The sequence below is a fragment of the Haplochromis burtoni genome, unplaced genomic scaffold (assembly GCF_018398535.1).
Source record: "Haplochromis burtoni strain Fernald_Lab_line unplaced genomic scaffold, NCSU_Asbu1 Contig_368, whole genome shotgun sequence".
Taxonomy (NCBI): Eukaryota; Metazoa; Chordata; class Actinopteri; order Cichliformes; family Cichlidae; genus Haplochromis; species Haplochromis burtoni.
In genome coordinates this window covers 448,864-471,646 of record NW_024582729.1, presented here as the reverse complement: position 1 = coordinate 471,646, position 22,783 = coordinate 448,864, and the positions used below count along the sequence as shown (strand labels likewise).

General features: G+C 40.1%; 1 protein-coding gene across 11 annotated transcripts in view; it reads left to right on the top strand.

Moving 5' to 3' along the window:
- Positions 1-22,783, top strand: part of LOC102304228 (dedicator of cytokinesis protein 9) — a 63,018-nt gene that overhangs the window by 26,629 nt on the left and 13,606 nt on the right. For 10 of the 11 annotated variants that reach the window (XR_006055472.1, XM_014340424.2, XM_005943380.3 and 7 more), the window contains exons 2-36: positions 879-995; positions 3,846-3,935; positions 5,672-5,754; positions 7,017-7,086; positions 9,063-9,158; positions 10,061-10,195; positions 10,341-10,515; positions 10,785-10,843; positions 11,531-11,605; positions 11,702-11,842; positions 12,451-12,795; positions 12,886-12,968; positions 13,473-13,595; positions 13,688-13,767; positions 13,863-14,050; positions 14,617-14,682; positions 15,321-15,413; positions 15,949-16,060; positions 16,229-16,347; positions 17,072-17,158; positions 17,274-17,363; positions 17,512-17,627; positions 17,771-17,840; positions 17,927-18,052; positions 18,440-18,511; positions 18,606-18,752; positions 18,965-19,048; positions 19,140-19,251; positions 19,344-19,522; positions 19,673-19,786; positions 19,927-20,038; positions 20,275-20,405; positions 21,480-21,594; positions 21,677-21,743; positions 22,289-22,336. Coding sequence is in view for 10 of the 11 variants with exons in the window: in XM_014340424.2 (XP_014195910.1) it covers positions 879-995; positions 3,846-3,935; positions 5,672-5,754; positions 7,017-7,086; positions 9,063-9,158; positions 10,061-10,195; positions 10,341-10,515; positions 10,785-10,843; positions 11,531-11,605; positions 11,702-11,842; positions 12,451-12,795; positions 12,886-12,968; positions 13,473-13,595; positions 13,688-13,767; positions 13,863-14,050; positions 14,617-14,682; positions 15,321-15,413; positions 15,949-16,060; positions 16,229-16,347; positions 17,072-17,158; positions 17,274-17,363; positions 17,512-17,627; positions 17,771-17,840; positions 17,927-18,052; positions 18,440-18,511; positions 18,606-18,752; positions 18,965-19,048; positions 19,140-19,251; positions 19,344-19,522; positions 19,673-19,786; positions 19,927-20,038; positions 20,275-20,405; positions 21,480-21,594; positions 21,677-21,743; positions 22,289-22,336 (3,920 nt within the window). In the remaining variant the exon portion in view is untranslated. The remainder of the gene's footprint in view (positions 1-878; positions 996-3,845; positions 3,936-5,671; positions 5,755-7,016; positions 7,087-9,062; positions 9,159-10,060; positions 10,196-10,340; positions 10,516-10,784; positions 10,844-11,530; positions 11,606-11,701; positions 11,843-12,450; positions 12,796-12,885; positions 12,969-13,472; positions 13,596-13,687; positions 13,768-13,862; positions 14,051-14,616; positions 14,683-15,320; positions 15,414-15,948; positions 16,061-16,228; positions 16,348-17,071; positions 17,159-17,273; positions 17,364-17,511; positions 17,628-17,770; positions 17,841-17,926; positions 18,053-18,439; positions 18,512-18,605; positions 18,753-18,964; positions 19,049-19,139; positions 19,252-19,343; positions 19,523-19,672; positions 19,787-19,926; positions 20,039-20,274; positions 20,406-21,479; positions 21,595-21,676; positions 21,744-22,288; positions 22,337-22,783) is intronic. The other variant, XM_005943377.3, reaches the window with a different exon arrangement.

Below are 22,783 nucleotides of genomic sequence, written 5' to 3'. Positions count from 1 at the left end.
TGGCGTAGTATTATTCTTGTGCATTAGTGTTAAAGATACAGGAGCATGATCGCTGACAGCTATAGGGTGAATCTCAGTGTCTGAAATGTCGTTCAGCAGTGAGCTGAACAAAGGCAAACCTATAGTTTTAAGCTTCAGTTCCCACACAGAAAACATAGTATAGCTACTTAATCTAGCTACAAGGGCTGAAACTGCAAAAGGACACTCAAATACATTTTTGGCCTTAATGTGTAGAGAAATGTAGCTGTTCAGAACAGCTATTTCCTTCTAATTAACTGGTTCTGTAAACACAGAACTGTGTCTTGGTTTAGTCTAATATCCACATCCACAGAGATGGCGTGTATGGTGTACATCAGACTTTATGAGGGAGGACATGTGGGGGGGGGAACCCCTTGGGTCTTTTCTGTGGTATGTTACAGCTGATGTCTGCAGTGACAATACAGCATGGTCTACTTCTAAGTTAAAACTCCTGGTCAGGGTGTATCTTCCTCCTGTTGAGGTTTTAAATCTGAGCTCAGCCCACTGTGACTGGTACAGTGACACACACACACACACACACACACACACACACACACACACACACACACACACACACACACACACCAGTGTCTCCTACCGTAACCCACATTCATTGCCATCTCTGTTTCTGTTTCTACATCTGTAGCTTTCAATCAGTAATGCTGTGAAAGGACAATGGCAACTTGTTGTCCATGCACTGTGACAGATTTCCTTTTGTAACTTATCTCACAACCCGTGCAATAATAATACCCTTGACAACTCTACAGTAAAAGACTGCCATTAAGGTTGTGCGCTTATGCTGTAAATGACTACAACAAAAATGTGAAGAGCTGGATTAATTCAGTCATCTGTTCCTTCAGGTAAAGCCAAAGATCATTGAGCCTCTGGATTATGAGAATGTGCTCCTACAGAGGAAAACTGAGATCATCAGTGATGTTCTCAGAGACATGCTGCAGTTCCCCACAGACGACTTCCAGGTAAGAAAAGTGAGAGTTCTGAAAGCTGCACTACCTTTTAGGGAAATGTAGAGAATCCATAACTGTGAGCTGGTAAATCAAGTACAAAGAAGTATAGTAAGTATGTATAAACAAGTATGTGTCATACATTGGATTTTTACTGTATTGTGTACACTGTCTGTACAGCATCTACATCTGCTGCTTCCATTCAAAAGAGCTTAAAGAATGCATCAACATGACATCACAGTAGTGCTGAGATTGATGTTAGTTTGGCCTGTTCCCACTTTTGGAACAAGTCATGCTCAAATAATTGCCACTTGTCAATCAGTCTCCTTGGCAATAAACCAAACTTTATTCTTTTCTTACTGCACAATAAATTTGACAAAAACACCAAACCAACAAAGAAGAGATGAAAACAAACACAACCATGGGGCATACTGCTGTGCTGGACTCATACACACATATACTCTCCTGCTGGATTAATGTGGCTTAATCCATGGCTAAAATGAATCTCTAACAGAGACACCATTTCTTCCTATTTGAATAAATTTGGGTAAAATGTATAGTAATTAATTACATGAAAAATACATTTTATGAGCAGTTTTGTGCAGGCTCACTGTCTCATGTCAATGCCACATACAGTAAAAAAAATATAAATTAATTAAAAATTCATAGCAATAATAGTATGTGGTGGGAAATCTACAGTCTACAACTCCCCTCTGGACTCTTTCGTAATCAGTAGATGATGGGTGGGTTTCATTACAAGGCCGTCTGCAGTGTATAGTGATTAGTGAATGTGTGTGTGTGTTTTCATGGTCTCGCCCAGTATGTCCATCTAACCTGCCATATGTTTTACATCACTGGGCCCATAGAGAAGGGAGGGAGCTAGCCAGACATGTGGGTGTAGCATGTGCACGTGCTGCACAGATTAACACATATGAGCACACGCCCACGTTCACATTTATCAGCCTGCTAAGAATGCTGGTCTGTATCTGTGCATGCACATACGAGCAGAATACGGTAATGCCTGTATTTTAAAAACAACAAAATTAAATGGGATTACGTGAAAATGGTACTTTCATGGGCAGTTTTGCAGATCTCCAACTGTCACCTTACTGGTACCTTCAGTTTCCAAAGAAGAAGGTTGACCTCAGGAGACTCTCTTCTTACCCTTTACCACTCTGGCCTCTGTGATCTCTATGCCCTATAAGTATTTAAATCTTGTCTGTCCTCCTGCATTAGTGCTGTGGGAACACACTCCTTTGGTCTGGTGGAAGTCATCAAAGCCCTGTTTTAATGACTGTGAAAGGAATGATGTTAACTGGCTGCCAGCAGTTCCTGCTCACAGTCAAAAATGTAAATTTAGACACCTTTAAAGAGCAACTTGTCCTTTATGCTTGTCTATACATTATGGATGTTACAGCAGCAGATGGATATTTTGGGAACTATATTTATAATATTTCTCTGTATTGTATTCTCCTTCCAAATCATATATAATCCATTAATAAATCCAAAGAGAGAGAGTAGAGTCATAGAGGAAATGAAGCTGAACAGTTGAAATATCAGTCTGAATAATCTGAATTTTCCACATTATGATGATAATAATGGATTGGATTTATATAGCGCTTTTCAAGGCACCCAAAGCGCTTTACAATACCACTATTCATTCACTCTCACATTCACACACTGGTGGAGGCAAGCTACGGTTGTAGCCACAGCTGCCCTGGGGCAGACTGACAGAAGCGAGGCTGCCATATCGCGCCATCGGCCCCTCTGGCCAACACCAGTAGGCAAGTAGGGTAAAGTGTCTTGCCCAAGGACACAACGACCAGGACGGAGAGCCTGGGGATCGAACCGGCAACCTTCCGGTTACAGATGTGATTCCCAACCCCCTGAGCCACGGTCGCCCACATTATAAATATAAGAACTATATTGGACCTTTATGCAGGATTAAACACAGGAAGATTCAAGTGAGCCCAGTTTATCTATTGGCATACCTTTGATGGCTGATGTGAACGTGAGCTGGTCAGACATGCTTGCTAATGGAGGAATGAAGAAACTAGGTCATTGTGCCACAGCTGCATACTCATCTTTGTGGGTTGAGCAGAAAAACAGAAGACTAAGTGGTAGCACAACCTCCAGTAGCTTGAAAGTCTTGCCAGTCTTTTTCTGGCCTGAGGTGCTTTTTGCTCCTTTGCTCTGGATTATCACTTGTCATCTGTGTCTGGATGTCTCACTCTAATAAGGCTGGCAAAGATGAATTAGGTTGGAGTAACGTTTGGCTGCCATAAATCCTCTGTAGCAGAGGATTTCTCTGAGTAATCATTATGATTCCTTTCACTTCATTATTAAAATGCATTTTTAATATTGTCCAAGTTTACCAAGCTACTTTCAGCTGCTCCCTTATTCACAAGGGGTCAGCATAATGGCTAGCTCAGCACATTTCATTTGGCACTCTTTTACACCGGATGCCCTTCCTGACACAGCCCCCCTGAGGGATTTGTGTCTCCTCTGTGGATCAAACCGGGGATGCTCACTTGTTAGGGAAATGTGTAAACCAATACACAGTGGAGCCACAATGAAGTATAATACGATCATCCATATGAAATAAAAAAAATCACAGAGGCATAGGAAGTAGCAGCCACTATGCTGTAGGGTATCTGAGTACAGCAGTGAACCTTCTTGGCTCTAAGGAGGCTGGAATGTTGCCTACCTTCTTTTGAAAAAGAGTACAAAGAGAAGCCCCCAATAGGGATCAATAGTTCAATAGTTCAAACGAGACTAAAGTGAATTTTTGGTCTTATAAAAACCTAAACCTAGATATGCTGTGCCAACCTCATTTTCAGGCCTGCCTTCTGTGTCTCCCCTCAGATCTCCACCCTGCAGCGCCAGGGCCGGACTCTGTTTTCCACTGTGCCAGAGACTGCAGAGAAAGAAGCTCACTCACTGTTTGTCCAAGAGGTAAAACTAATACATATCTGGATGCAAGCCTGCTTTGTCCGTTATTTATCACTCAACCGCACCACCATGATTTCACCTTTCAGCCAAAAGTAGGCATCCAGATTGTGTATCTGGATCTCACTCTTTGAAGACTCATCAAAGGGGGCTTGTATTTTCAGATACAAATCCATGCAGGGACATACTCTGATTTGTTTGTGGCAGGTTGGCAACGAGAGAGCTAATTCTATTTCAGTCAAATCTAAGTGAAAAATACAAATGTTATCTGACCACTAGAAACAAGTCATACCATGTGTGCTGAAATTTTTTTCTGCTCCCCTTCAGATGAACTTCCATTCATGTTCCCCGCCCTTACATGCTTGCTAACAGTCCAGTAGATTGGCCACAGATGGAGCCTATAGTTCATTGGTGGTTCATGTAGTTTCAGAAGAGCTGTGTGTTGAGATTGGTTTGGGTGCAGCCTGATAGAGCCTGATAGGTGATATTCCCCCACAGCTGCAGCCAAGAGTGAAATCATAAGTACATCTGGAGCAGCTGTGCTCCTTACACATGGGATTTTTTGTTTCATAATTTGTTATTCTACATTTTAATGACCCCCTTTTCCCTCACATTTTGTGAACACAGAACTGATGAGCACACATTAAAATAATAAAGCTATGTTTAAACTGCTCTTTACCTCAAAAACATGTTCTTTTATGCTTTGTTATCTTGAATAGCTGTTTATTTTTATTGAATCATGTTCTTTTTCTGCATATTAATTATAAACTTATATAACAGTGTTATAATTAAAACATTCAAGTGCTCTGAAAGGATTCATTCTTTAAGTTTACTTTGAATGATTTGATTCTCTGCTAAAATTCTAGGTTTGCTCATTTGAAAAGAAACAAAATGTCGTTGAGTGAAATAAGTATTTAATTCCCTACAACCCAGCCACAGATTGGCTGTGGAACACAGATTACAACCAACCGATTTGTTGTAATCTGTGTTAAAGTATAAAGGAGGGATCTTCTTCCACCAAGGCAGATACCTCGCTGGGTTACTTTTAGGGGAATAGCTGTACTTTAAAAAGTTTGTAATGCAGTAAACAGAGGTCAGATGTTATTTGGATGCAAACTATAATGTGATATTTAGAAATACCATATCTCGATATTGTTTCCTAAATGTTGCCAGAGGTAGGGGTGAATTAGTTTTGAGGATCCAAATATTGGACTCATACGCAGTCATAAATAAACTTTTAATGCTGATTAGCAATGGGTGTACAAAGTCCAGGAATAAAACGAGGACAAACCAGCTAGTCCAAGATCGGAAATCATTGGAATACCAATATAAGTAATGCTTTGCTACAAGAACACGTAGCAATACAGACGACCCAAGACAGGACAAAGGAAGATACACAAGAAGTGATGAGGGGAGAGGAACCAGGTGATTACTATACTGACTCCTTTTAATCATTGAATGGCCCAAAATCAAAGATATTCCATTTATAAATAGTAAAGTAAGACATTTAGTAAACTAGAGATAATATTTAGTTAGTAAATAACAGAAGAGTGAACAAAGCGTGCATCTGCTGACGCTCCTGCATCAACAGGGCCATCTATTCCTAATTAAAAATAATTTTTGTAATGTTGTTAACATCTCCATACTTTTCCTAGATAATTTTTTTAATAAATCTAATTACACATCTGTATATGCTTTGTTAAAGAGACCCCTCACCACCTCTTTACTTCATGTACCTGCAGTGTATCACGACCTACAAGTCTGACTGGCACATGGTCAACTACAAGTATGAGGCGTATTCTGGAGACTTCCGCCAGCTTCCGAAGTGAGTATGCCGGAAGGCTTCTGCTAACAGGTCCATCAGACTGCACGCTCTCAACAGTCTATCAATGCTGCATTCATGTAGCCAATGATAGTGTTACTGACTCTGTTTCAAACACTACAGTGAAATTAATAAAGACAGTATGTAAGTGTTGCTGGTAGAAGGGCACTCCGCCACATCTGTTTTTATCATTCTCAGCAAGTCTTGTAAAAGCATGTTGCCTTTATAAGTCTGATTTGTCTTAAGCACACTGCTGTTAGAACAAATCATCTTTATACAAATAGCAGATTAGCACAATTTGTTTAGCTCATCACATTTTGTGTGTGTGTGCATATATATATATATATATATATATATATATATATATTCTTACTGTACTGCTTGCCCTATGGTCCTAAAAGCCTCCACAACATATTGTAAATCTCACTGTGTTCAGTGGCACTGCCCTTTGTGTACAAGTCCCAAAGTGTGAACTGGTGCCTCCTGGTGGCACATTACATTATTCTGTAATAACAGAATTTCAGTTTGAAATTGAAGTTACATATTTATAAAAAAACCCCAAAACATTTATTTATATTTAAATAAAATGGGAAATACCTGCAATCGGTCAAGTTTGAATAAAATATTTAGGATATACTTGTATTTTGGTTAGAGTGAAGATTTAAGATTGGGTGGCCCTATGACATTTGGGAATGGCTATTTCAATCAAACGCTGGAATCTCTTTTGGTGGTTCTAAGCTCCACAGTAAAAATAGAACACTTTCGATGTTTTCCTACCAAGGAAAAGTAGAACTATTCTTGGATAGTTGTTGCCCAATGGCATCATAACAAAAAGAAAATACCACAATGCATATGTGCCCTTGGACGAGCCTTTACTTCACAAAAGAAATGAGTATTACAGATGTATGTCATGGTTAAGACATTGCAGAGTAACAGCAAGCTGGTTTTGGCACTGTTTATAGTTCTAGTTCCCCAGAGCCACTGGTGTTTGAGCTAGAGTAGAGAAACAGCTGCCGATTTCATCAACATCTTGCTAGAAGAATTACCTTACAAGATGTGGCTGAAGTGGTGGTGAGGTTATCAATGTGCTGTGGGGATAAAGGTTAGTATAGTTCATTAAAACTAAACTAAAGAGTTAAACATTCATTGAGTGTTTAACTTCAAACTTAATAGTCTCAGAGTTCTTACATATGTTTGTGAGATGGTTTAACATGAAATTGAATTAAGTGAGCCAAGGCTGAATTATCTTTTCCCAAACTTTTCAGTAAGGTATTGAGACCTGAAAAACTGGTGGCTCATGTGTTTGAGGTGGATGAAGATGTGGAAAAAGATGAGGTAAGATGACTAATTCCAGACTCGTCTTCAGCTGCTTGTTCCCATAGTTTCTTTGTGATCCGCTTCTGCTCCTGTAAGATACAGAGCTTATAAGTGTGACTTTGCATTCTTCCTTTAGGACTGACCAAACGCTCTTCAAAGAAACTCAAATACAAGGAAGTGTAACAGAGCGCACTTAGCTTTTAATTTATTACTAAACATTGTATTTGTTTAGTTTCAGTACTCTTTTACAAGCTAAATGTGTTTACTGCTCTAGATCCACACTGTTTGTAGCATTTAAAGGCACATCTCTTCCCAATAATTATGACACTTTAACAACGATTTCAACTTTGGACCTTAATAGGCGCACAACAGCACTGTTTATCTTAATGTGTGTACAGGTTCTTACTATACTGGTGGGGACCAACAGCCCTTGTGGGGACTAAAATTCAGGTCCCCACGGGGGTTGAAGGCATCAGTCCCAAAACAAAACATCCACAAAAACACTGGAGCACAGGGAGAAGTTCATAAACAGTTCAGGAGGCCGACCCGGAGGACGAGCAGTTCAGGGGGCTGACCGGGAGGCCAGCAGCACAGAGGTACAAAGCAGTTCAGTTCAGGAGGCTGACCGTGCGAAAAGCAGTGGCGGCAACACAGGCAAAGGAAATCCGGAGGCTGACTGCGCGGAAGGCAGCAGCACAAGGTGCTGAAGCAATTTCTCTGACCCTTCAGCGATGGCGGACGGCTGAAGCGGCTCCTCGGGCCCTCTAGCGATGACGGACGGCCGAACGGGCCCCTCGGACCCTCCTGCGGAGGTAGACTGCTGAACGGGTGCCTCGGACCCTCAGCGGTGGCCAACACAGAACCAACAGGTGCAGAGACTGATCAGAACCAGCAGGCACAGCTGCTGAGCAGGTGACACTGGAGACTGAGCTAGTGGCTGCTGCTGAGCCGGGCAGAACATCCTCCGGTGGGCCGGGCAGCGAAGCAGTTGTGGCTGGGTGAAGGTGTAGCGTATTGATGATGAAATTCCGTACGAGCGGGTGAAGCGCATCCAGTAGTCAGGGGAGCCTGGAAATGAATCGCTGTAGCCTTGTTTCCACAGCGTGATGAAACTCCTTTCCCTCATGATTGAGCCACAGTTGAAAGAGTTTCTCCACGGAGTAAATAATGTCACGGCAAAGGTCTTCTGGTTGAATGCCGCTGGGTCCATGTTGGCTGGTTCGTGCTGTCACGGCTAGCAGGGCAAGCCGTGTGAGTTTTAATAGAGGACCCAAGATGCAGGCAGCTTCAGATGCAAGTGAGCTTTATTAATAAGGATGGACACACAAACCAGAATGTAGCAGGCACAAAACAAAACCTAAGAGCACTTAAACTAGGAAAACTAACCTGAACCCAGAACAAAGACACCTGGAGACTCGAGGAAGCAACACAGACAAACCAGCAACAGGCAGCAGAACACACAGGGCTTAAATACTCTCAGGAGTTATCATGGGATAGGAGACAGGAGGGGAACACACCTGGGAGAAATCGCGGCTGACGAGACACAGACGTAAAGCTGAGAACACTCACATGAGACAGAGACCTTCAGAATAAAACAGGAAACTGACAGACACAGAACCAGACAAGACACTGAACTTAACAGACAGATTCACGAGCAGACACTGTGACACCATGGATAGACAGAGGGAACACAGAGAAGTGGGAGCAGGTAGGCACAGAACAGAAACCTAGCAAATGGCAAACCTTAACAAAAGACATAACCAGAATAAACAAGAACATAGAATAATATAAGGAAACACAAAACACTGAGTCATCAGACTCAGGACCATGACAAAATGTGGTTTTAGTGTCAGGGTTACAATTGGGTTATGGTTAGGATTAGGGTAAGGGTTAGAGTTAGGCATACATTTTTGATGGTTATGTCAATGAGATATCCCCACAAGGATAGCAACACCAGACAAATTTTTTATTTTCCCCTTAATCTCCTCCTCCAGGACACAGCCTCTCTGAGATCTCAGAAAGGAGGAGTGTCTAAGCATGGCTGGCTTTTTAAAGGCAACGTCAACGGTGCAATCACTGTTACAATGCGGGTGAGTACAGCAGACTGAAAATGACAGAAATTTACATTTTCTTTCTTTATATATACAGTCCGGATTAGAAGTTTAAGACCACTTGAAAAATGACAAAAATTAATATTTTGAATGGTTGGATATAGTAGAGCTTCAACGTGGAACAAGAAGAAATGGAAGTGAGACAAAACATTTTTTGAGCATGCAATTTATTGAAAACCAGGTTGAGGTGGGACGCAGTAAAACGGTCATTTGGAATTTCTTAAATGATTCTGAGGGTTAAGGAACAAAAACGTCAAGTGGAAGATCAAAAAACATTTTGTCGTAAGATCCAGCCATGATGTTTTTGTATGTAAAAAAAATCACATTTTATATATATCCAAGCACTTTAAATTGTAAGGAAGACCCTACAAAATACAAATATAACAGAGAAAACCCCAACAATCATATGAGCCCCTCTGAGAAAGTGCTTTGGCGACAGTGGGAAGCAAAAACTCCCTTTTAACAGGAAGAAACGTCCAGCAGGCTCAGCAAGGGACAGCTATCTGCAGCGACCAGTTGGGGTCCGGGGGGGCAAGACAGGACAAAGACATGTTGTGGAAGAGAGCCAGAGATGAATAATAAGTGATGATCCAATACAGAGAGGTGTATAGTCACGCAGTGCGTGAGAAAAGCGACTGAAGAAAAAAATACTCAGTGCATAATGACGGTTCAGTAACCCTACCGAACTACTTTTCCCTGCATCCTTTTTTTCCCTGTGAACATATGGAACTCAGATTAGTCTTTGTGTACGATAGCTCAAAACTTTGCTTACTTTTTCAGTTTACCCACAAGCTTTCCCATGCTCTCTCTCCGTTCTTTAGTATTTTTTTTAGAGAAAATTAGTCCATTGGGAATGTTAACATTCTTTATTGTCATCATAGTCCTTCAAGAGGAGGTACTTCCATCTGGCTCAGCTGGGGGATGGGTCTTACAACCTCAACTTCTACAAGGATGAGAACACCTCCAAAGATCCCAAAGGAACCATCTTCCTTGACTCATGCATGGGAGTTGTTCAGGTAATGGTGAGCTGTGGTGGTGGTAGTGATGGTGGTTAAACTGAATGCAGCAAAAGGAAAGTTAGCATTCTGTTAGCTGTCCACTGGAAACAAAAAGATTAAAACCACTTTTACAGAAGCTGTGTTTGTGTTTCTTCTCTTTTAGAACAGTAAAGTGCGTCGATTTGCCTTTGAGTTGAAGATGCAGGACAAGAGCACATTTCTGCTGGCTGCAGACAGTGAAGCAGAGATGGAGGAGTGGATCACTACCCTCAACAAGATTCTCCACAGCAGCTTTGAACAGGCCATGCAGGAGAAAAAAAATGGCGATCTGAATGATGGTATGTATTTTTTAACACTTTGTCTGAATTATTTATATGTTTTATTGTCTGCCTGCCTTGTGTTTGTAATTGCATTTGTTTTCATCTGATTATATTTTTTGAAGCTTGCTGCACCTGTGGGATTCTTCGATTTGCTGAAATGTACTTCTTTAACTTTATAACCCATGTTTTTACTTCCTTTCAGTTATCCTTCTGAATACAAGAGACCAATGCATTACTATGTTTTATGCAGCAGCCACAGCTAACAGACCGTATGTTGATCTCTCCAGCAGATGAGGAACATGGAAAAACGGAACTTTCCACTGGAGATTTTCAAGAAACCTTTCAGGTATCTTGTTAGTCCATCAGAAATAATATTAATGGTTGGCATCTCAAATTGGTCATTTCACAAGCATGTACAGTCCCAGTCCTCATACTGTGGATGTATACTGAATATTTGATGTTTGAGAGATCACTTGGAGCCTGTCTGTATTGTAACTATGGCCTGACCATTAGGCCAGCTGTTTCAAGGATCCAGCCCTAATTTAAAAAAAACTGTGTTGTTAGGTACTGTATATGCTGTATAAAATGTATTTAGCCAATGTCAGTTAAATTAAAAATCTTTTGGAAGGATAAATGATCAGAATCGGAATACTTTAATAATTACTAAGGAATTAGGTATGATATTCGTTATGATGATAGTTCCCTTTCAAAAGACGATATAATGGGGAAGTAGATGCAGAACATTGCTACACTGTGCATTTAGTGATATTTCACTAAGAGTCTGCAATATTGGTGAGAAAACCACAACAACCCTCTATGAGAAAGCACTTAGTAATAGTAAGAAGGAAGATCCAAAACTGGGCCCAAGGCAAGCTTGGGAGTGAAGCAAAAGAGAAAAGACATACAGTATCAAGAGAATACTCAACTGATGCCACATCTTCAAGATCTCCAGATGTCTAAAATGGACAACATAATTTGTTTGTTACTACTTTATAATTGGGAATGCATTCTTATTTTGCTTTGTTTTTCACAGACTGCCAGAGATATTGAATCTAAGATGAGAAGTGAAGTTCGCCTCAAGCTGTTCACTCTGGACCCTGACACTCAGGTATTGTCTGATTTCTCAGTAGCATCGCTGTGACTGATATTTTTGTTGTGGCAGCAGATAATTTAAGCCTTCTGACAGCAACTCTTATTTCCACAGAAACTAGACTTTTCTGCCATTGAGCCTAATGTGCAACAGTTTGAAGAGAAGTTTGGGAAAAGAGTCCTGGTCAGCTGTCATGACCTGTTGTTTAACCTGCAGGGCTGTGTTGCTGAGACTGATGAAAGGCCAACAACTAATGTATGTATCAGTGAAAACCCAGCAGTCAAATGCAGCTGCTGGATGTGTCTGTATTTGCACACAAACTTTCAGCTTAACAGACAAATATCCTTTGGCAAATGATGGTGAGGTTTAAATCACTTAAGAAGATCACAGACAATTCAGATGACCCACTTGGCTGGCCCCCATCAAAACCCCGCAGTGTTCTCTACCATGGAAACCAGCTTTGGCCTCCTACCATGCATTAGCACCAGTCTGAGGCTGGTTTCCTGTCATCACTCCAAGGTCTCTGTCTCTGACTCTAACACTCAACGCTCAGCTGGGACAATACAGCCATTAGCTCTTGAGCTGCTCTGAATGCATGCACACACACACAAATGGTGTTGTGTAATGGAAAAGCTTGGTGGAAAGAGTGAAAGGGAAGATAAATTACCTCAATGGTACATTTAGTCTTAATGGAAAATCAGAAGTGCATTAGGAGAATGACTATCCCTTAACCCTGGAGAACCCATGGGGTCAAATTTGACCCCATGGGTTCTCCAGGGTTAAATTGCAGCTTTCTTTTTACTTTTTTCTTACACTGCATCTCTGTCTCAAAACATTTTCCCTCCTGTCCTCTATCGTCAAAGGTGGAGCCGTTCTATGTGATCCTGTCCCTCTTTGACGTCCAGAACAACAGAAAGATCTCGGCCAACTTCCATGTGGATCTCAACCACCCTTTGGTTCGACAGATGACATCCAGTCATGGTAGTGGACCCAACCAGCAAATCAGTGGCAGCAGTAATGATAGTGTTTTGGAACACAGGTTAGCTAGTGGGCTCCCAGAGGGGGCTGTCCGGTATCCCAAACAGGGTATATTCTCAGTCACCTGCCCCCATCCAGAAATCTTCCTAGTGGCCAGGATTGAGAAGGTCCTACAGGGAGGGATCGCCCATTGCACTGAACCCTACATGAAGAGCTCTGACTCTGCTAAGGTACATTTATATGAAGATGAGGATATGAAGTGTATTTTTCTTGTCTTATGCTGGTAATTGCCAAAATAAATCCCCTGTTTTCTTGTGTAGATGGCTCAAAAGGTGCTAAAGAATGCCAAGACAGCTTGCGGCCGACTGGGCCAGTACAGGATGCCATTTGGCTGGGCTGCAAGGTATAAAGCCACCTTATACTTAAACCATCAATTTACCTATTCAATTCAGTGTTAGATGATAGTCTTGATCTCAGGTTGCAGAAGCCGTCGCTCAGTGAGATACTGGTGTATATAATACCATCAAAGACAGTCCCTGGTGCTGATCTAAATGTGTGATGAGAGAGGGCTTATAACAAACAACTGCTCACCTCTCGTGCTATGCCTTCATGGGTTGGAAATAGGAGACGATAAGTAGTCTGGTTTCTTTAAAAAATGTAATCCAGCTATGAGTTTATACATATTTTATGTACAATATTAATGGTAGGTGGAGGGTTTCTAATGTTGTTGTAGTTGAGGAAAATAGGGAGTTATAGTTGAAATACAGCATCCAAACCAGGTGAAAAGTGTGACTAAAGGAAAGACTTTCTATAGGAACACACGTTATTAAACCAGTATTTTGGAACTTAGATGTGCTCATCAGTAATTTCACTTATTTTTATTTTTTGGGTGTGTCTATCTCCCCAGGCCTGTGTTTAAAGATGCATCAGGCACTTTAGACAAAAGTGCACGATTCTCAGCTCTTTACAGACAGGACAGCAGCAAGCTGTCAGATGAGGACATGTTCAAACTGCTTACCGACTTCAGAAAGTACGTTCTTTCTCTTATCTAGTCACTTGTTTCTCTGTAACATGTTTTGATACAGTTTTGCAAAAAATTATTTGTTTCTTTGTTCCCAACAGACCAGAGAAAATGGCTAAGCTCCCTGTGCTCTTAGGGAACTTGGATGTAACAATTGACAGTGTCCCCCCAGATCTAACCAGTAAAATCTTCAAATTTATAACATAACTTCTGAGTATCTATTTACAGTTATCAAATTGTATCCACAAGGATTCTGACTATCATTCCTTCCTGTAGATTGTGTCACTGCCTCCTACATCCCTGTGGGGAACTTTGAAGGAAACGGGCAAAGCAGTGCTCTTCTGGAAGTGGAGGAGTTTGTGCCCTGTATTGCTAAGTGTTCCCAACCATTCACCATCTATAAAAACCACCTTTATGTCTATCCAAAACACCTCAAGTACGATGGGCAGAAATGCTTTGCTAAGGTACTCACAACAAGGCTGCATTAAAATAACTAATAATACAAGATACCTTTGATTTTGAGCTGTTGGTCGATGCATGACCCTCACAAACACTGCTTCATCTTTTAAAGAGAAACTTCTAAGACAAATCATTTTAGGAAATAAATGGTTTTTTTTGGCAGATATTCTGTTTAGCCTATGAAACTAACTGGGATCTCTTTCAAGCTCTTCCAGTCAAGCTGCAGAGCTGGATAGTTATCATAATGCACAGCAGCTGCTTCTGATTAGTGCATCAATACAAGATTGTTACATTTACTTTCACTAAGTCAGCTCCAAACAGGAAACCGACCGATCTTATTTCCCTTGCGCCTTCTTACTCTCTTTCAATTTATTGCGAGCTCTCAGATCTTTACAGATTTCTCCCTCCTTTTATTGTAACAAACGGGTAAGTCTATTTCACAGTCTGAAATAGACTCAGAGAGGCAAAGTAGGAAAAGTATTTGCTGGTAAATTGCTTCTATGTGACCTGGGATATCGTGGAAATGTGTCTTACTTTTCTCTTATGTTCTATCTGTTTCTTCCCTCTTCAGGCAAGAAATATTGCTGTTTGCATTGAATTTAAGGATTCTGATGAGAATGAAGCCCAGCCGCTGAAGGTGCATTTACATGCTATATAGCATACTTCCAAGGCAGAACATAAAACTACGAGATGTAATAGAGGCATATACTTAGGTCACTTTATTTAGACACCCGGCAAGCTCTAAACAAGAAGACAAAAGACATCAACACTCAAGGGTTCACGGAGGCACTTTAGACTAATTGATGTCCTCTCCAAGAGAGGGTACTTTTCCTAAAATAGATATTAGCTAATTACATTGCACAAGCCTTGCACAGATATTATCACATTTGGCTATTTAAACAATTACTAAGCAGATCTCAAAATGTTCTCTTGCAACACTTATGTAATAATCATCATTATCATCATCTTAATCATAATAATTAATAATAGTATGGCTTTGAAGCCTTTATTCTTTGACTTGGTGTTGAATGTTAGGTCTTAACTTAAATCTGCTTTGTATTGACTACAGACTAGTTTGTTTTGACTTGGGTTTCTTTGCCTTGACTTAGAATTAATCTTAGGGCTTTGCAATCTTGACTTTGGATTGTTCATCTTGACAGCTCAAACTAGCTGATAAACCAACGACCACAACATATTAAACCACACGATGAGCATGACAAGATATCCGCCTGTCCTCACATGATTTCTTGCTCCTACTTTTTGAATCTACTGCAGTGCATCTATGGCTGTCCTGGAGGGCCTCTATTTACTAAGCAGGCATATGCAGCAGTCCTCCACCATCAGCAGAACCCTGAGTTTTATGACGAGGTATTTCTCTGCTCATGTTATTCACAATCAGAGTTTAATAGATACAATGGCTTAATAGGGCTGCATGTCATATCAAGAGGGTCCTGAGTTTGCCTCCACCATCAGAGTGGAATTTGGTTCCTGGGTACTCCGGCTTCCTTCTACAGTCCAAAGACATGCAATTAGTAGGGTTTGGTAAATTGGTGATACTGTTGCCCATAGGTGTGGATGTGAGTGTGAATGATTGTCTGTCTGTATCTGTTGTCCTGTGACAAACTGGTGACCTACCCTGTGGTAGCTGGGATAGAGTTCAGTCCCTCCCACGACCCTGATATGGATAAGTGGAAGAGAGTAAATGGATGGATTAAAAATAGCTACAAACTACCAGCAGAGAGTCAGATATGTTGCACGATTAAACGATTTTTTTTTCAAACCTTTTTGTTTTTGAAATACCAAAATACTTCTCATTGCCTCTCATGTTGCTTGAGCAAATTTGAACTCTACAACTGCAAAGCTTCTTCGGTATTAGCAAACTATGTTTTTGTGCTCTCTCTAGATAAAGATAGAGCTGCCTACTCAACTGCATGAGAAGCATCACCTTCTCTTCACCTTCTATCATGTGAGCTGTGACAGCAACAGCAAGAAGAAAGACGTGGTGGAAACTCCAGGTGGGCCATCAGTTTAAGTCACATCAACCCTCTGAATACGAAGCTGTTTGTGTGTGTAGCAGTTTGATTCAGATACACGGTGATTTAATATTCAAATCTTAATCCTTATGCTGCCTCTATTCCAGTACTGGTGCTATGTTAATGGTGCTGTTTTTTTTTAACCCTCAGTTGGCCAAGTATGGCTGCCTCTACTAAAGGATGGCAGAGTTATCACGAATGAACAACAACTTCCTGTGGCTGCCAATCTACCTGCTGGGTACCTCAGCTCCCAGGATGGTGTGAACAAGGTAAAAGACAACAACAACAAAAATGAACTTTTATTTTTTTGTAGGTAGTATGGTGTAGACTATAGATAGGTAGTGGACTAGCCTGCCACATAATTCTTTCATAATTCAGCACTCTGTAGGTTGACAAGTCTCATTTCCATCAAACAGCGTGGCATCCTTTCATCCTTTCATTTCTGGTGTCTTGTTTAATTTTATATATTTTGTTTGTATTTTCCTAAAGCTAATTTTAGTATCAACCAAGACAACCAAGACAGATCTGTTAAACATATCCTTATTTGACAACTAAGTGTTATTTACCTCTAGCAAGGTAAGGCCGTAAATCAAGCAGCATATGTAGACAGGAATTAACCTGCTGGGAAATGGTGAAAGGACAATGTGGGAAACCCAGGCTTCTATTCAGAATAATAAAGTGGTGAATTTAGCAAGTTGAAACCCAAACATCTGCAATCAGAGGTTATGCAGTAGCTATCCATCTTGCTTGAGATAGATATTGATGTAGATTGATATATGTATTGATATATGATATATGTATATTGATAGCATGGGTACTTGCCATGGAGGAACAATAATAATTAAGGCTTATTGTCAATTGATCTGTTAATTTGTGATAAACGTTCTTATATTATAAATCAGTATATGCAAAAAGAACATCACTGTGTTTATTTGTTGTACTGCAGTTTATACTTAATATCTAGTGCAGTTAATAGTTGTGTACTTGTTGCAGCACTCTGGGTTGGAGATCAAATGGGTGGATGGAGGAAAACCCCTTTTCAAAGTCTCAACTCATCTTGTATCCACAGTTAACACTCAGGTGTGTACACAAATAGCACATATATCCATGATATGCAGTTAATGTTAGCTGCCCACTCACAACGGTTTTATAGAATAAAAAAAATCTAAACATCGATATGACATGTTTCTATTAGGATCAGCACTTGCATAACTTCTTTCACCACTGCGAAAGCATGGAGATGTCAGAACAAGCTTCGGAGGGAGAGCTTGTTAAATACCTGAAGGTATTCAGAGCTCCATTTACTTCTAATACCCTGAGGAAAATGGAACACACACTGTTGAACAATCTTTTCATCTAGCATTTAAGGGATCATGACAGGAAGAGTCCACAGTTATTGACTTTTTTCTTCTTACTTCCCTCTTAACTTAAAGAGTCTCCATGCAATGGAAGGTCACGTGATGGTAAACTTTCTGCCCACCATTCTCAACCAGCTATTCTGTGTCCTGACCAGAACCACACATGAGGATGTGGCTGTAAATGTGACCAGGCAAGACACACACACACACACACACACACACACACACACACACACACACACACACACACACACACACATCCAAATACATGGAACGTCTGCCTTTCAGCGCCACTTTTGAACTGTGTTTTGTTTTTATTTCATTATCTTTGTAGGGTGATGGTTCATGTGGTAGCACAGTGCCATGAAGAGGGACTTGAGCATTACCTGAGATCGTATGTCAAGGTGCTTATTGTCTTGTGAATTTTATCACAATGATGATATTCACTGTTTCAGAGTCTGACACTCCCCGCCCCCTTCTCTGCACCCAGTTTGTGTTGAAGCCAGAACCCTATTCTTTCACCAATGTAAAAACTGTTCATGAGGAGCTGGCAAAAGCCATGACAGCCATTCTCAAACCATCAACAGACTTTCTGACTAGCAACAAGCTTCTAAAGGTAATTCATCTGTCAAAAGGTAATCAGCAGAAGCTAATTAAAGGAGACTTATAAAGAAAAAGAAAATAATATTTTTAAACTAATCCACAAATCTTTGTAAAATAATTATTTTTTCAATTTAACTGTAAAAAAATAAATTAAAATTAAATTAAACAACATAAATAGGTAATACATGATAGTAGATCTACAAACATTATATTCTGTTGCTATGAGTTCTCCAAAATTTACATCTGTTACTGAAATTTGAGAAAATAAATGAATAAATTCTTGTTGACATATTTATGATGTCATTTTCTAGTTCCATGCAACATTCACTTTCAAAATAATTCACATTTTGTACATTCATCGTATTTCTTTCTTTCACTGACACTGTGTTCTGGGTTGCAGCACTCCTGGTACTTCTTTGAAGGTCTGGTGAAATCCATGGCTCATTATCTGATAGAGCACGGGAAGGTTAAGGTAGATCTGTTGTTAAAACCTTTTGTCCTTAAGCCATTTTATAACAAACATGACTCCTCCAAATCTTTTTCTTCTTTTCCCATCCTATGTCCAGGTCTCCAGGAACCAGCGCTTTTCTGCATCCTACTACCATGCAGTAGAGACTCTGGTCAATATGCTCATGCCACACATCACCCAGAAATATAAGGACAATCTCGATGCAGCTCGCAATGCCAACCACAGCCTGGCAATTTTCATTAAGGTTGCCACCAGCTGATTATTTTAGTTTATATATTATATTTATGTAGACATATATCTCAAATTTTCTTTGTTTTGAGGTTAAACATTAAAACATTTTACTACTTATCGTTTATAAAAAGACTGAAATGATAAGTTAATTCAACTTCAGAAAACTAAGTGGACTTTTTTTTTTATGCATCTTCGCTCATTATATTTATTCCCTTTTCCACACAGCGCTGCTTCACCTTCATGAACAGAGGCTTTGTATTTAAGCAGATCAACAACTACTTGAACTGCTTTGTTCCTGGAGACCCCAAGGTTAGCAGGCATATTGTCTCTAAAGATTTGATACAGGTTGTTGAAGTTAATATAAAACCCTAAAATGTACATTCTCTTATGGTTCTTATAGACCTTATATGAATTCAAGTTTGAGTTCCTGCGGGAGGTCTGCAACCACGAGCACTATGTACCTTTAAATCTGCCCATGCCTTTTTGGAAAGGGAGAATACAGAGGTTCCAGGGTAAGAAAAAACCCACAATTTGCACTGACTTCATCTGTACATTGCATCTTTTTTTGCTCTTGCCTTGTCCTGCTAATAAATGCCTGCTACAGATCTCCAGCTGGACTACTTGCTGACTGATGACTTCTGTCGAAACCACTTCCTGGTGGGACTGCTGCTCAGGGAGGTGAGTGGTGCACTTCAGGAGTCCAGAGAGATTCGTCAGATTGCCATCCAGGTGCTCAAGGGACTGATGATCAAACACACGTTTGATGACCGCTATGCTTCCAAAGTAAGTTCTGCAGCTCTTGGCCATTATCCTTCTCTTTGGCCATCTGCTACATTTCCATAAAAGTACATGTTAGATGTAGTTTAACCAGTGACACAATAATTTTTCAATTTGACAGCTTTAAATAATTTAACTCAAGGTTTGTTGTTGCAGAGCCAGCAGGCCAGACTTGCCACTCTCTACCTCCCTCTGTTTGGCCTGCTTCAGGAAAATGTTTATAGGCTTGACATCAAAGAGTCGTTGCCTCTCGACAATCGTAATGTAAATGTAAGCCTGACACCTAGTGGTTGTAAACTGAATGGTAGCTTGCATCTGTAATGCACGCCTCAGTTCTGCAGTTTCTCTCTTTATTGTTTTTAAGTGAGAACTAGAGTACTTCACAATAGTAATTTTAGTTTCTGTCCCAGAACCCACGAGAGGACTCTCTGGTACAGACCTCTATGGTGACTCCTCAGAAACCTGGGAGCTGCATAGAGAATGCTCTCCACAAAGATGTGTTTGGGGTCATCTCTGGAACAGGTGTTTCCCTTCTTATAAGGACATTACTGAGTAATAAAAATGTGTCGAATTTAAATAATTTCAAATAAATAAAATAAAATAAAAATTGTAAATAATTTTCTAATATCATTTAAAATGAATAAACTGTATCTTTAATCATAGTTTACTGATCTTGCACCATGATCAAAAATGAAAAATGTGTTTTTGTGGTTTTACTTTTGGTGAAAAACTTTTTTTTTTTTACGGCCCCCTTGCAGCCTCTCCTCAAAGTTCCACTACCAATGCCAGCTCAGTTCACCATGCAGACTCCAGAGGCTCTCTGGTCTCTACCGACTCTGGGAACAGCCTGCTGGGCAAGAGCAGTGACAGGACCAACTCTCTGGAAAAGGTAGGTCACCACTTGTGACATGGCAGTTCCTTAGGCACATTTGTTGTTGTTTCTTCTTGATGAAATAAAGATGAGTCAGTGGCATAGAGGAATGTTAACATCACTCTTAAAAAGTCAGACTAACATGATTAGGATCGGGATTGATAATAAGGGTTGATTAATAAGGAGAATAAAATATTTACTGGTAGTGGAAATTCTGGCCTTATTTGAACTTTGAAAAAGATATAGTCTGCAACATAGAAAACATTTCTCAAGGTTAACAAAAACATAACTATTTGAGAACTACTCAGGTAGACTAGATTAAACCTGGACATATAATATAAAAATTGCCCCACCTCCCAGAAATATCCAGAGACAGGGAAATAAAAGCCTTGTTTCACGACACAGACTACATTACTCTGTTGGAGTCATAATAGTAACAAAGCAAAAGCAGCATCTGTAAGCTTCAAGGTCTCTTGAGATGTGTCTTTATTTTCTATTATTTTCATACCCACACCCTCCTCCCACCAGTGCTCCATCACATCCCAACTCCACCAAAAGGAGAGATCTACCAGGAGGCATTCTATCAATGTGCTCCCTTTCTCTTTTGAACCCGAACACCAAGTCGCACCTCATCTTAATCATGCAACCAAGCGGGTCACCATGGACTTCTCTCTCCTCACTGTTCCCCTGCTTGACCTACTGCAGGACAATGACAGTGATTATAACAGGGCAGCTCCAGCCCAGAGGGTTGATGCAAATCATGAGGAAAACTTAACTTTACAAGTATTCTGTTTGACATGTGTGACCCCTTCAGAGTGTTTTTCATATTACAGAGTCTTGCAAATTTGGGATTTGTAAGATTGGCAGACCTTGTTGCTTTTTCACTTCTTTTCTTCTATGCTCTTAAACCTGGAGTTGTTGTTACTGTCTGCAGCAGTAGACAGGTTTTTAAAGAAAGTATTTGACATTTTTCATCTTTAAAGTTTGGTTTGTTTGAGTGATGGGTTATATCTCTTAAAAGGTTGATGATTTTCTTCAGTACTCCAAAGGTTGATAAGTAAAAGTTTTCTCTACTTTGTTCCTGTGCATCAGAATCCGTGTGCATCAGCCCTGGGCAGCACTGTGCTGCGCTCCGACAAACTGGACCAGGATGAAATCAAAAACCTGCTTATGTGTTTTCTGCATATCCTCAAGAACATGTCAGAGGGTAGGAACCATGCGATTCATATGTGATTTTGACACGTGCTATGGTCTAATAATCTAATTTCATGTAATTTCATCATACTCAGAGGCTCTATTTACTTACTGGAGTAAAGCTGCTTCCTCAGAGCTAATGGACTTCTTCACACTGATACAGTAAGTAGAGAAAGAACCTTTTTATTATTACATACATGTAAGAGTGACTGAACATTTTCTAAATAATATTTTTTCTAGATAACATAAACAAGATAGATTGTATTAGCAAGCCTTAGATGTCATAGTACGCAAATTAATGAACATTGACTTCTCTAGCGTCACTAAAAGATATTGACAAAGGGATGCTTGCGCCAGTTTGTGGACTACTGTTCTGCCTTGAGTTTAGAATTTCATTTGTTGCCATTTGGGATTTTTTTGTTTAGAGCCATAATTGATCATGTTTGTTTGCACCAGTCTGCTGGACCTTGCCATCTGCTAGTTAGCTTGACCACAAAGAACTTTCCTGGATTGAAGAGGGAATAAGACCATACCCAAACTCTGTCTGCCTTTATCATATTCTTAAGACATTTGGTGTAACATCTTGAGTTTGTAGCAACAAATCCAAGGGTTGTTTGAAGATTCCGATACAGATCCAGCTCTGCAGGGGTCAAATGGGTACTAGAAGTAATAACTTGTGAATAATAAAACCTGTGTTTTTCCTGCAGAGTCTGCCTTTATCAGTTCAGATACATGGGGAAGAGATTCATCGCCAGGTAGAGTCAAAATTGTTCTGTCTGCTGATTTCTGAATTCTTGAACTTAAACTAATTTTGCCGGCATTCCATGCAATTAGTGATTCATATCTAAACAGAGACTTTTAGCGAATCTTCTGTAACTCTTTTAACTGTTGGATTTTGATTTGTTCTTTGATCTTTAACATTGCTGGCAAGTTGTTTTATGGCCCCCCCCTGGGTAAGATTGCGATCTTACATTCGCTGGTTGCTTAACAAAATGCATGACATTCTTTTTGCCTCTGTCAGTTTAAAACCACATTACATATTAGACATTTATTTTATTTATGTCCATGGTTTATTCTGTACAACCATTAACACCCTCCGTAAGTGATGCTTTAAAATAACAGTATTATACCCTTTTGTGTGTCTTTATTCTGACTTAGCTGTAAGTAAGTCATTCAAGCTTGAAGTTAATACTACTTCTCCG